The sequence below is a fragment of the Coloeus monedula genome (genome assembly GCF_965178545.1).
Source record: "Coloeus monedula genome assembly, chromosome: 6".
In the NCBI taxonomy this organism is placed as follows: domain Eukaryota; kingdom Metazoa; phylum Chordata; class Aves; order Passeriformes; family Corvidae; genus Coloeus; species Coloeus monedula.
The window spans coordinates 37,693,925-37,707,662 of NC_138786.1; the positions used below are offsets into that span (position 1 = coordinate 37,693,925).

The 13,738-nt window shown below is 36.4% G+C and overlaps 1 protein-coding gene across 10 annotated transcripts in view; it reads left to right on the plus strand.

The window, feature by feature from the left end:
• The window catches only part of NUBPL (NUBP iron-sulfur cluster assembly factor, mitochondrial), an 84,245-nt gene that overhangs the window by 66,123 nt on the left and 4,384 nt on the right, over nucleotides 1-13,738 (plus strand). For 9 of the 10 annotated variants that reach the window (XM_082283265.1, XM_082283267.1, XM_082283269.1 and 6 more), the window contains 2 exons: nucleotides 4,269-4,389; nucleotides 8,327-8,409. In XM_082283265.1, the coding sequence (XP_082139391.1) occupies nucleotides 4,269-4,389; nucleotides 8,327-8,409 (204 nt within the window). Of the gene's footprint in view, nucleotides 1-4,268; nucleotides 4,390-8,326; nucleotides 8,410-13,269; nucleotides 13,465-13,738 lie in introns of all 10 variants that reach the window. The other variant, XR_014226480.1, reaches the window with a different exon arrangement.

The window sequence follows — 13,738 nt, forward strand, 5'->3', positions numbered from 1 at the left end:
TTAGTACTTCACTGAATTTTCCTTCTGTTTTAATGAGAAATTACCAAGATTTCTTTCTAAAACTGTTTTGTTCAATGTCCTTTGAAGAGAATGGCCTCCAAGAAAATCATGCATTCTAGAATGGGCTTGGCTAATACTAATTTGACTAGTGGAAGATAAGACATTAAGTATGATCTGTTTGGGTTCATTGGAATTATCAGATCTTGTCAAATGAAGTGAAAAGTCACAGTGAAGCTGTTACACCACATGTTGAGTTTGAATGTGCATGAATCATCAGGCCTTACCTTTTTCATGATGCTGCTTCATTTTATTCTAACCTGCTTCATTTTATTCTGCCCTCTATGTACATGAGTACAAATGTGTCATTCACTTGAGTTTTAAAGCAGCACCTGCCCATGTACTATATTTCTAAACGTCAACTAAATATGAGGATCTAAAGAAAGTGAAGTGACATAATTTTTCGTGGACAATTTCAGATCTGAGGTTTATGTCAAAGAGGTGGAATCTGTGGGTCTGTGCTAAAATTACGTATCCTGATTACATAATTAACTGATCTTTAAATTTCTAATCTCTGAAGTCATTAATCTTTCAGAAAGTGCTTGGGAAGAACTGACTTTTCAAAGGAGCAGAATCTATAGGTTGCTGAACTCTGAGTGCACTTTTTTATATTTAATGAACTTCATTCTCTCCCATGTACATACAGGCCTACATATTCCACCTTCCCATCACCCCCACTGTTATTAGTTATCAAAGACTCAGATGACACATGTAGTGTTACTACAGTAAAGTCACAATTGTAAATGTTGTTTGTCCTTTATTGAAATTGAAGTAGAATGACTGAAGGAACTAATGAAAATCTGGCAAGGAGAGTCAGCATTAAAACCAGGATTACAGGGCAAAATTCATATTTTCAGTCTTAGGGCGTAGTAGTTAAAAAAGGAGTGACATTTGTTGTGCAGTGAAGCACAGCTACACTTATAGAAGGAATTTGCAAAGTGAAGCTGACTTCCTATCACAGCAAGTTTCAAGATTCATGTGAGTTTGGCCAGTGTTTTCTTGCATTCCCAAGGGTGACTTGAAGTGAATAATTTTAAGTATTTAGGGAAAAAACCTGCCTATTTCCACCTGCTGAGGCTGAGTTCAGTTCATTATAGTTTATCTTATCAATCATATCCCTGAAAGAAAAGACAGGATTTTAGTTAAACCTGCAACTTTTCTGGAAGTTTCCTTGAATTGGAAGATTATGCTGTAGATTTTGCAGATTTCAAAAAACTGCTTAAACTCAGCTATGTGTTTCCTTCTGAGTTGTACCAAAATTGCTTATTTGGCTATGTTTTTAATGGTGTTTCTGAAGCATCCAGAAAAACCAGCCGAGATTATGGCGTCATGTTGGGAGCAGATATTAAAGGCAAAAATTGTTCATTATAAGATGAAAGGTAGGAATGCAGAAATACTGTGCATGTTTACCTGAAGCAATACAATGTGAAGTGACTGACTGATGGTTACACAGGAAGTTGATTGCAGAGGAACTGTAACCCTGGTCAATTCAGTCCCCATCAGATTGAAGTCAGACCTCAGCACCATCCATCCTCAAATACAGTGAATGACTGAAGTGGATTTCTCAGGAATTGTCTTGTAATGTAAATACAGAGAGCTTTCATTTCATCACTGTATTTTCTTTAACTTAAAAGGTTGTATATTTGGATTTAGGCATGATTTGTTGTGTAACCAAAAGGTTAGTTGAGCAGAAGAAACATGTAAACATTCAGAAACTGTGCAGATAACTCATAATGAAAGGGTTCTTCATTTCCTGTTATTTCTTGCCAGATGTCTCTTTGCTGTTTAAAATAACGATTAGGCTAAATGGAATACAGCTCCATGCTGCTGCCATGGGTTAGCTCCTGTAATGTGGTGCATACAAGTTTTCATGTCATTCCTGAGCCAAGTTTGCCAAGCTCACTAAGGACTAGAATAGTATTCACACACACTTAGGGGATAGCTTGTGTAGACAATAACAGCTGCTTTGAAGCTATTACAAGTCTATTACTTGAGCAGGGAAATGAGGGTTATTACTGACTTCATTAGCAAGACCTATTACTTTGTAGATTTAAAAGCTTACGACCTTTAAAAGAAGGTCATAAGGAGCTCCCTTCTGTAAATAGATGTGCAGAAATATGCATGGTAAAAATATAGTTCAGCAGTAATGTTCTGTGTTTGCAAAAATTCTGTATTATACTTAGTATTTTTAAGTGACATCTTCATATTCCAGAAGAATAGATTATATATTATTAAATATGCACTACTCATTGGCTGACAAACAGGACCAACACTGAAAAATTAAAATTATCGTATAATGCTGAAATGTCATTTGCTTTTAGTAAGGTTTGTTGAAACGGAAACAAAAAAGGACAATGTATAAGGCCTCTAAAACTGATCTAGCATTGGAGATACAGCTGTATCTCAGCCTTTGCTTTTACATTGGCAGAAGTACTCCTTGTTATTAGATTATTGAAATATTAACAGAACAGCTGTAATAATGCTTAACTATTCACAAAACAGTATACTACATAACTTCTTCTTCGATGATAAATTTGCTGGATCATAGGCCTCCCTGTATCCTGGTGAAAATATTTTTGTTTTGTCAAATAATACTCCTTCCAGTGTCCTCCAGTTTACCAACAGAGTAAAAACTTCATGACTTGACTTTAGGGGAGATCAGGATGAATAACTGCTTAAAGTTCATCTGTAGAGACTGTGGCCGTACAGAGATCCCTTTTGACCTCCCTGCACCTCGTACCCTTGAACATGAAGTATTTCATGTCTCTCCTAATTTAAGAATTGGATGATAAAATTACCTGTAATAATGTGCCAGTAAATAGAAACTTGTTCCTCTTGCTTCTCTGGCAGTCTCTGGGAGAGAACAGAAAAGGCAGAAAGTCAGTTTGAGGTGTTAAATTGGAAATAGGTTAAATTTCTTTTAACATTACTATTTCTTAAAATGTTCCTTGCTTTAAACCATCTGAGGGTTTTACATAATTAAAGGAAGATGTAGCAAATATACTTTGTGGTGGTTTAGGAAAAAGCAGGTGACCATCTTTTGATAAATTTCAGTTTATAGCTAAGGAACCTTTTATTACGATATCGTAAATAACATACAAGTGCTAGAAGTTGTACATTCACTTTTAATTAAATAACTTTATATTAGTTGGTTGCATTGAACACTGCTATTTCCTCTTAGATATGCTTCATTAGCATAGTGGATATGTTTCTTCTCTAATAACTAGAGACTACCTTGTTCAAGCACAAAACTAGAAGGCTCGGGGAAATGTAGAAGTCCAAAATGCTACAAAGCAAATAACAATGTAAATTATATATTCATTTTTAAAACTCAGCTATAGTTTATGTGACATATCTCAGTAACATATAAATCTGAAAGTGAAATACATAACATAGAATCTCTTAAAGCAGGTGTTCTGTTTATTAGCAGGTGGATAGAAACTTCCACCCTGTAGCATCTGAACACTGCTTTTATCACTTCTGGAAATTTTGCTCTGCCTCAATGAAGAGTTTTGTTTACTATGTGAATAAAATGAGATCAATGCTATCATTAGCATTATTTCACATTGTGAAAGCAGATATTTTGTGTGAATGACTTGGCAAATTTTTATTTGACGTATTTGGTAAGGTACCCAGGATGTGTATATTAGATTTTTGTGCTGTGGGTTTTGCCACTTAGTTTCACATAATTATTTCTCTTGTTTGGTCTTTAAAATGTACTTCTGCTCTTCAGAAGAATAGCAAATCTGGTTCTTTTTGAAAACATTTTCCTACAGGATAACTTATAAAAAATACCTTAAAAGCATGTCTGATTGTGTAATTCCTTGTAATGGTATGTTTTTATTTTGTCTTTCCTGAAACTGCGAAGTACAAAACTGTAAAACACAGCATGAAAATTCTTCCAGTATTCAGAGTCTGAAAATGAAATACTGGCAGGGAGAGTTCTTGGCAAGTTAGGTTTGTGCAAGAGGTACCTTTTGTTACAAATAAGGCTATTAGTCTTTGAGGTATAAATGTGAAAAAATTGAAATAATGCACAGATGATGGTGCCACTGAGGTGACTAGTAAGAGATGATAATGATAATAACGAGTCTGATTCCTATTTTAAATCACCACTCTGTGTTGATTCTTAGTCAATAATCTGTGTTGTCAGAGATGAATAATGGAAATACCAGTGCTTGGTTTGAACATCCTTTCCTTTCCTTTGACAGGTTTTAGGACTGGTTCAAAATATGAGTGTTTTCCAATGTCCCAAATGTAAGCATGAGACGCATATTTTTGGAGCTGATGGCGTAAGAGATCTGGCAAAAACTCTTGGATTAGATATTCTGGGTAAGAATATGGAAATGGTTTTATTTTTGAAGAAAAATTTATTGGTGTGCATGAAGCATTAACTGAACTATGGAACTGCATAATCTTAGATTGCTCTATAGTTAGACAGTTTTCAGATATAATAGAACTAAAAAGTAGTATGCTCTGTTCCTTGTCAGTCTTGTAATGGTGATGTTGACTGCATATGAAAATTCTTGAATTGCATCTTAAATCTTTGTATTTACAAACAGTCCAGAACATGAATTGCTTTGATATGAGTGTGCCATATTACCTGAAATTCATTATATGATTGATTATACAGCAATTTTTACAAAAGACCAAGAATTCTATTTAGTCTTAGGACAGTCCTAAACTCTGTCCAGTAATATCAATAATTTTTTTCTCATTTATTTCATTTAAATGAAATGAGTTGTTACATATTGACTCAGTAGAGGCCTTAAAGCATCCTTCTGGTACCTGAAAGAAAGCTGGAGGCTTTTTACAAAGGCAGGCAATGAAAGAACAATGGAGAATTACTTTAAACTGAAGGAGGGTAGATTTAGATTAGCTATTAGGAAGAAATTTTTTACTGTGAGGATGGTGAGGGTCGTCCAGAGTTATGAATGCTCCATCCTTGAAAATATTCAAGGGTGGGTTGGATGGGGCTCTGAGCCACCTGCTCTACTTGAAGGTGTCCCTGTCCATGAAAGGGGGGTTGGAACTAAATGATTTTTAAGGTCCCTTCCAACTTAAACCATCCTATGATTAGCTATGATTAAGCTATCTGTCATGCCTGTAGGCTAAAATATACAAGGATCTTTAAAATATACATTACTGATTTAAAAAGGCATGGTTCAACCTGCGCTGTAAGTAAAGAATATAACACAGCGTAATTAAGTTGGTAAATGGGGTAATTGCATGTGCTAATGATGTGTTTCCATGTATTACTCTAATTATCTCAATGATTTTCCATAGCTAATTCATTAAAAAGAACCAGGAAGCTCACTTAGAAAGATCAACACAGAAACATCAAGGTCTGACATAGACTTAATATAGCAAGGCAACACATAATTAAAGACATGCTTTTGGGCTATCTTTTAGTTTTCTGAATATATAATGAGTTGTGATCAGAGCCCAAGGGGACTTCTACAGCCCTGAGTTATGTGGATGGATGCAAATGCTCTGCAAGCAGTTGAGTCAAACATGCTTTTAGATACACAGGCACAAATGATGTGCCATGGCATTGGTCCCATGGGTGGTTTTTGTTATTTCCTAGGAGTACAGAACTGATTGTGAGTGGATTTAATTAGGAGTGATGTGAGAGATATACAGATTTAGCAGGGGATAGATGAGATGTACAAAATACAGCAGAGTGAAGTTTAACTTCAAACTGTCAATGCAAAACCAGACTAAGATTACGAATAAAGCCACAAGGATTAAATTTAGAATTACAGTACTTGATCTGATTAGTACGCTCCTCCTTCCAGGGGTGACCATTATGTAATAACACCTTATGGTATTGTAAGAATTACTGCTTACAGATTTTAAGTTTCTACATCCCAAATGGAAGTTTTATCTCACTATTACTTGAATTCTGCCCAAAAACCTTGAGAACGTATTTTTACATATATATCTGTAAAATGCATATATTTAGAATTAGTAATTCTAAATCTATTTTGCCTATATTTTCCAACACCTATGGCTGTTCTGTTTGTTTAGATAGGCACCTAGTCCTCCTTGGAAACCCAGCAAGGTAACATCTGACAGATTCTGCAGGCTAACAGTGCGCAGGATTGAAAACTATTGTCCTTCCACTTGCTCAGAGTTGGCTGTCATTAGTTTTACTGAATACCTTATTTTTGTTTATGACAGAAGACAATTAACAGTTGCCAGGAGACTTTCAAGTGCAGTTCATTATTTCATATACTTCTGATTGTCTTGTATTTTTACTGTTCTCTAAAGGAAAGTGTGACAAGGTTTGTGAGAGAGACTTCATGCTGCTGATTTTTCTCTCCCTGTCTCTGAATTTTTTGTCCCTGAAGCTTGAGACTGGTAACCATGACCACAAAGCTATGCCATTGGTATACATGATACCGAGATAATAATTTCTGTATGTTCCATCCTGACCTTTGCAATTTCTGACTTTTTAAAGACTATCTGGTTCCTGACCGTCAGCAATGACTGTCAGATTTTTAAAATTCTTTGATTTTTCTTCCTACAATAAATTTAAATTATTCTCTTTCTTTGCAGTCAGCAGTAATTGTTAGTATCAGAAAAATGTGAAATGACAAGTTCCCATCACATTGGGTAGTGAAGGATAGTCCAAAAGTTTTATCTTCCTCAAACCCTTATCACCCAAACAGCTATGCAGGTGGTTCTAATGTGTTCTGCTTAAATTATAGAGTTTTGATTTTATTTAAAATTAAGAATGCATTTATCTTCTGACTGCACTTCTGTTCGTACAAGTCCTGTTAGGCTCCTGTAGTACCAGCACACCTTTGTAAGTCTGAGGAGCAAAAGAAAGAGGCTGCCATTCTGTAATTATTGGAGATTGTTTTTAAGCTGATAGTGAAGGAGTATTTTTTCATTAGCAAAACATCCTTAGGAAAAAAGAGAAGATTAGTCTCTACATGAAATAAGAGTAGGAAGTGAATTTCAGGAAGATTTACAAAGTTACTTTTATTCCATTAAGAATGTTTATGGTTAGAAAACTTTCAGAGGACTCCCTGATTTTTTTTTTTTTAATGAATACATAAACAGATTATTATGCCTAAATTTATTCATGACTGAAATAAATAAGAAAAAAATAAATTTGAAGGAAATGGACTATAATTATCATAAATAATAAGGTTCTTCAAAGATTCAGCACACTAATCATGGAGCCACAGCTTTTGTGTTTACTACTTGTTTGTTTTTGTTTGTATTCTGCGTGCTTTGGGTTCTGGTTTTTATCTCTCTTAAACTTTGTCAATTTTCATACAGTTTTTTTTAATGTTTCTTTTTCTGAATACACTGAATCTCAGTAATTGACACTGGCCATGGTTTGAGTTAAATCAAGTTGCTAAAGTGTTTAAATTAAGCTGATACAGTTTCTCATATGTCAGGATTGAACTGCAGTAGGCTGTTCTGTCTGCATCAAACCATAATGTAAAATGTAGCTGTGTCTTCCAGTAAAAAAAAGTTGGTCTTCAGTTCACTTCAAAATTACTTGCGTAGCAGTGAACTAAACATAGGAATCTCCAAGTTTTTTGCAGTGGTGAAATCTGTGTTTCAGAAAGTATGTCTCAGAATAGAATAGGGCTGCTAATTGAGTCTTCTTTAGAATGTTCCTTTCCTCTCTGATAGTTCCCTGCTCATTATAAAAGCAGAATATAAAGATGATTTCTGTTGGAAAGAAGAATGAACTGAATAGTTGTCCACCTTTGAATTGGATCCAAGGCCTAATAAGGACAATAACAAATGCTATTATTTGGAAATTAGTATTCAAAGAAGTCTTTGAACAGTGATTAAAATCTTAAAACAGCACTGAAAAGAATTTACAATGAGGAGATAGGCTGAACAGTAAGTTGCATGATGAGCCTGACACTCAGGCAATTTATTTCATGTACACAAAATAATTTGTATCTCAGCCTGTATTTTTCTATGTGTTTGAGGCAAAAAGCCCTGCCTTCTCTAGTAAATGACTGAAGCATGGTCCTTTCTTTTCAGCGAAAGAAAAATCCAAAATATGTTTGGCATTATTCATTATGGATGTAAGGAAACTATACTGCAGCCAATTTTCGTTTTAAATGCTGATTTTTGGGGATAAAGCAATTCAAAGAATATACTGAACAGGAATTTGATTTAAGTTGCTTTAACTACTTTATATGGTTTATATGGGTTTTTTATGGTTATTTTAAGGAAACATTTTAGAAGTACTAGGTCTTCACATATGTGTATCTTGGTATTTTTGATGCAGGAGACATTCCACTGCATGTTAATATACGGGAGACGTGTGATTCAGGACAGCCTGTTGTGATCTCTCAGCCTCAAAGTGATGCTGTAAGTTTGGTGCACTGCACTTAAAACAACAGAAAGCTCTCCTTTGAAAAAAGTGAATGGAAGTGCTGCTTCTTGTTGCTGTTTGGAAAGAAATGTGTATCTGAATGGAAGTAAGGAAATATAAAAGAAGGTAGTACCAGTAAGTAACTCAGGTCCTTGATTTTGAAATGCTGGTCATCTGTTCTGCTTCTGTGAGTTCGGTTTTGTTTAATTAGGCTGAATCATTCAGAATAGAGAAGATTTGATCCATGTCCTGGCATGCTAAGAGGAGGAAGGTCAGTGTCAAGCCTCATGAGACCTTGCAGCTAATGTAGGTCCTCTAAAACTGTCAGTTAAGCCTTTGGTAGCTGAGCCTGCAAAGTGTCAAAGGGTCCTATCGAAAGATGGTTGGAACAAAACTTCATATTGTCAGTACCTGGATTGTTTTCAGCAGGAAGTGGAGCAATTTACAAAGAAGAGGAAATGGATTCTTGAGTGCATTTACCATAACATTTTATTGTCAGTGGAAAATGTGAGTTGATGAGATGGTGAGAGTCAAATATGCAAGTCTGTAAAGAAAAGTAGTTGTACATATAGAATTTCGTTAATGTTGATAGAGTAAGATTTTCCTGTCTGCTGTTTTCTTTCTCCTTTGCTGGAGTTTGTCTGCCAGGCTCTGTAGGGCAGGGTGCTGTGCACAGTATATGGCATAATGCAGCCCCACTCCTGACTGCTGCTTAGATGTAAAGAAATATAGTGAAAAAAGTGATTAATGCTGATAACAGATGGTAGAATAAATTCACAATTAGGTAGACTGTACCTATGGAACATTCAAATATTGGTAGATTTTTTAATACCATGATTGCTAGGCACACGCTGAAATTAGGTTTTTCCTTCCCAGTATTTTAGATGGAAAAAAAAAAGGGAGGAGAGGATTAATAACATTGTTAATCCAGTGTTACTAACATACTGAACGGGATTCTGGAAGAACAGTGACCGTCTCAAAATTGTAATTTTGTTTTGAAAGAGAAGAGGCAGCACTATGGTGTGTTGACTTCTAATTGAATGCCATATTTTTGGTAGATTTGGGCAAGGCCCGTGGTATGGAATAATGTAGTGATCTTGAGTCCAGATCTATTTGAAAAGGAATCCCTATAATCCATATGGTGGTTTCTCTCTGGGAAGTTTGATCAGCAGTGTGAAGGTTTGAGTGGATGCGTGGCTTTGGTCAAAGTTGAAGTACAACAGCTGGGAAACTACGATGGAAGTCTCACAGCTCACAGTATCTGAAATCTGTAATAAGCAAGAGTCTGTAGCCTGCTGGACTATTGACCTAAGAATTCAGACATGTAGGGGATAGCATTCTGAAAATAAAAAAGGCAAAAAAGTCTGTTGTGTTCCCATCTGTTCCTCCTTGAACTATGTTCTTGATAGCAAAAAGATGGGTTATAATCACCATTTGTGGCAATTAAGTTAAATATGCAGAGGAATAAAGACTGACAAATAATGTGTGACTCTGGGGAAAAATCTTAATATCCTTCTCTGCCATTGTGTCTGAGAGATAATCATTCTCCTTGGAGAATGTGGTTTTTTTAAATGTCACTAATCTCTACGGAATGAAAAAGAATTTCCTTTTATTCCTGGTTTGCTTCTCATTTTAAAGACAGAAAATCATTATTGTCTTATATTTTCAAAGAAAAATTAAGTTCTTAGCACATAACTGATGGTGGGAGAGGTCATATAAGGTCAGATTCTAATCTTTAATACATGACAGTCATCACTGTGTTTCTCAAATAAACTGAAATTGTGGCTATTCATGCATGACCAACTTTTGGGATAGAGAACAATGTCTGCTGAAATTCTCTGCTCATGTTGCTAAAATGTGCAGGGGATTTTCATACAAAATTCTATGCTGATTTTGTTAGAACACACTTACAAATCAAGTACAGAATCATAGAAATAATACCTAGCAGATTCAAGCAGTAGGGAATAGGGTTGGTGATTGATTTCTTAGGAACCCAGCATGCTATCACACCTTCTGAGCTCTGTCAAGCCTAGAATAAAAGGGTGTTTCTAAAATACTGCTTACAGATCTGCCATGGGGTTCATCTTGCCTTGCAAATATCTAAAAGCGTATCTCTGACTTCACACTAGAATTTCAAAATGTCTAAGCAAACTTGTCTAAATTTATTATTTTAAAGCTTAGATGTAGTTGGTGGAAAAGGGGTTTCCTTTTCACAAATGACAAGGAAATTACTAACAACTAAAAAAGAAAATTATTTGTAGAATGGTGCATGTGTGAACTTAGAAAGTTCTTCCTTAGGGAAGGCACAGAATACACATGACTAATCTGCTTATGGAAAGTACTGACAATATAGCTAAAGGATATGAAGGTTTGATGACTGGAGTTCTCTTCTGGTGAAGCTTGGAGGCAGTCCTCTGGGAGACATAAACAGTGCTGGTAAAATGATTTTGCTCTTGGTATAACATTGTCTACGTTAGTGTTTTCTGTCAGCTTAGTTGTTCAAATTGTGGCTTTTTTGTGGCATTTTCTTAATACTCTTCATTGACAAAACTTTCTGATGTAGAAATGGAATATTGCTGTACTTGCATGTCAGCCTAATGCAGCAACTGGGAGTGACCCAAGATTCTATACAAGAAGCTAATAATTTCTTACTTTAATCAACAGTGAGGGCTTACCTTCTGGAGTGAGACCCTTCTGGAGATTAATTGAGCATTTTTCTCCTCTGTCACACTGTGGAGGTGGATTAGCTGACTAAGGCTCCATTTTTTTGCTCACTCAAACCATATGCAAGAGTCACTGGACAGCAAAAGCTGGTAAACAAAAATCAGGAATGCTGCTAAAATGGTAGAATAGGGGAAAAAAGTAGAGGAAAAGGTAGAATAGGGAAAACAAATGAGGAATCACTGAAACCAGGTGAAATTGATCATGCTCACATGTACTGGAACTTCCTATGGACCACGGGAAAGGAGCCAACAGCAAAACAGGTGTTTGGAAGAGGCATCCTGAAGCTTGCAGATAAGAAGACTGGAAGCACAGCACGAGATACAGAACGTGATTAATTGCAGTGGAGTTATTCTTCCACCAAATGAGCTGCTTAAATGCCCAGTGAACTCTGTCATACTGGGAGAAAAATAAGTAAAGGTTCCTAAGAGCTCTTTCGTCTGCGAGTGTAAAGCCTAGAGAGTTATGGAGCAGTTGGTGGTTATCTTGTGAGGAATTCCTGCTAGAAACTTCTGGTTATATCACAGCCTGGATGGCAGAGTGGATTTATTAATACCTTGGTAGAACAGACAGGTTATCTGTGACTGTTGAACACCAAACTCCCACCTGTCTTAAGGTCAAAGAAGCAGCTCAAGTACAAAATACATTTGCTATACCAGTGTGTCCATTCACATCCTGTATATACAGGTGAAGGATTTTGAGTCCAGTAAATTGCACACTGATCTATAAGGGAGGAGAAAAAGCCCAGTCAGGTGGAAAGCAGGGACACAAGGCATCAGCAGTCTGATAGAAGAGAGCAAAGTAAGTCTGGTTAATAATCCCTTTTAAATTAAACCAGAACATTACAAACCTTGTTGTGGTGTCATGCGAAGAGACAACTCAGATTTGTATTCAGAACCACTTTTTCTGTAGAATTCTTATGAAATGGTGATATTTAAGTAGGGTAAAAGCATACAGTCTTTTAAAGATTGCAAGAAGTAGTTGGAGAAAAATAGAAGTACTGGTATCAAATAGTCATAGAATCCTATTTTGTGGTTTAGTTGTCATCAGTAATTCTGTTTAATGAGTGGTCAATCCAGGGGTTGATATTTTTAAAAGAAAAGCAAACCCCAAAGAAGGCTGCATGGTATGATTTATAATACGCCTTTTTCATCAAGGCTTCCTTTGAATGATCACAGTAACATTTGGTACGTACAGGTTCAAATCCTTCATTCAGGGTGTGGATAGTACAGTGCATCATCAGATCCTCATTTATGGTTCTGTCTGCTGAAGAAAATGACGAGTGTAGAATAGTCTGTTTGAAGGATGTTACTATACTGCATTTGATTTTCACTGTTCTACTTACCCATGTTTTTTGGGCAGGATGTCTTTTTAGATGTGGCACCTTAGGGATAGCAGTATTACCCAGCTGGGGCTCCCTCCAAGAATGGCTGTTAAAACTGCTGAAATACAGGATTGATAGGAAATTTCCCATGAGCAGTAAGGAATTTTCTTTGAGATTTTAGTTTCATAAATCCAGCTTACTTACCCATCTCCCCCATTTCATGTTACAGTGTATGGATTGACTTTTATTGGCTCATTAAGTTTCCCTTTCTGACCTGAGACTTCATTGTAATTTGGCAAGAGTTGCCGGTACATGCAAAGAAGACTCTTAGGGTAGAACTGCCCAGAGGAGGACAGAGTGAGATAGGCTCTGGACCTCTTGTAGCAGCCAAGAATTTCTCTGGTTTGACATGAAGCTTTTATCTGAAGTAGACTCATTTAAAGCTGCATTTATCATCACACTTTCTTCTGAGTTGACCACAGTAAAATACAGATACTGGAGCGCAGCTTCAGTCATGCACTGAAGGCTGGAGTTGTGTCAAAGTAACAAGCAATTTCCATGGAAATTAAAGCTATTTAAAAATCTGATTGAACTGGCAAATGGAATGTGGTTGCGCAGAGGGTGCTAAGAACAAAAGTTATCAGTGACTGGCTGGCTATGATTATGTTCATGTAGATGGTAGCTAAGTCTAGTATTTGTCCTTGTTATAGTCACTATTTGATCAGTTGCTCATGGTTGCTAGTTTCCTTCAGCAATTAATAAATTACAAGCCCTAAATGAGCACATTTAAATTCTTTTTTCTTCTTTACAGGTATATTAGCGTCCACAGCATTTGATATTCCAGACAGTCTGGGCTTGCACAGATTCTCCTTTGGATTGCTGGACTGGATAAAGCATCTTAATAGTCTTGGAGTCTTGTAATTACAAACAGACATTAGAAACCATATCAGTACTAAGATTTATAACCAATGGTGTATGAGGCCTACAACCGCATGAGGGGATTAGTGTGCGTTTCTGAGTTGCTGGTCTGAAGTTGTTTGTATGCAGTGGTTTGGGTGAAGAAAGATGTGATGTCAGCTCCTACCTGCTTTGACTTTGTTGCTTGTAAGTTGTGTTCTTTGTGTGGCTGTTGCACCAGATACTGGCAACAACCACTGTAGTGAGCTGTTGTCAGGCTAAGATCTGCGCTTCAGTGGAAAGCAAACCAGCAGGTCAGGCCAAACCAATCCAATCCAATCCACGAGAACAGGGCAGAGTTGGCCATGACCTGTACAGTCTGC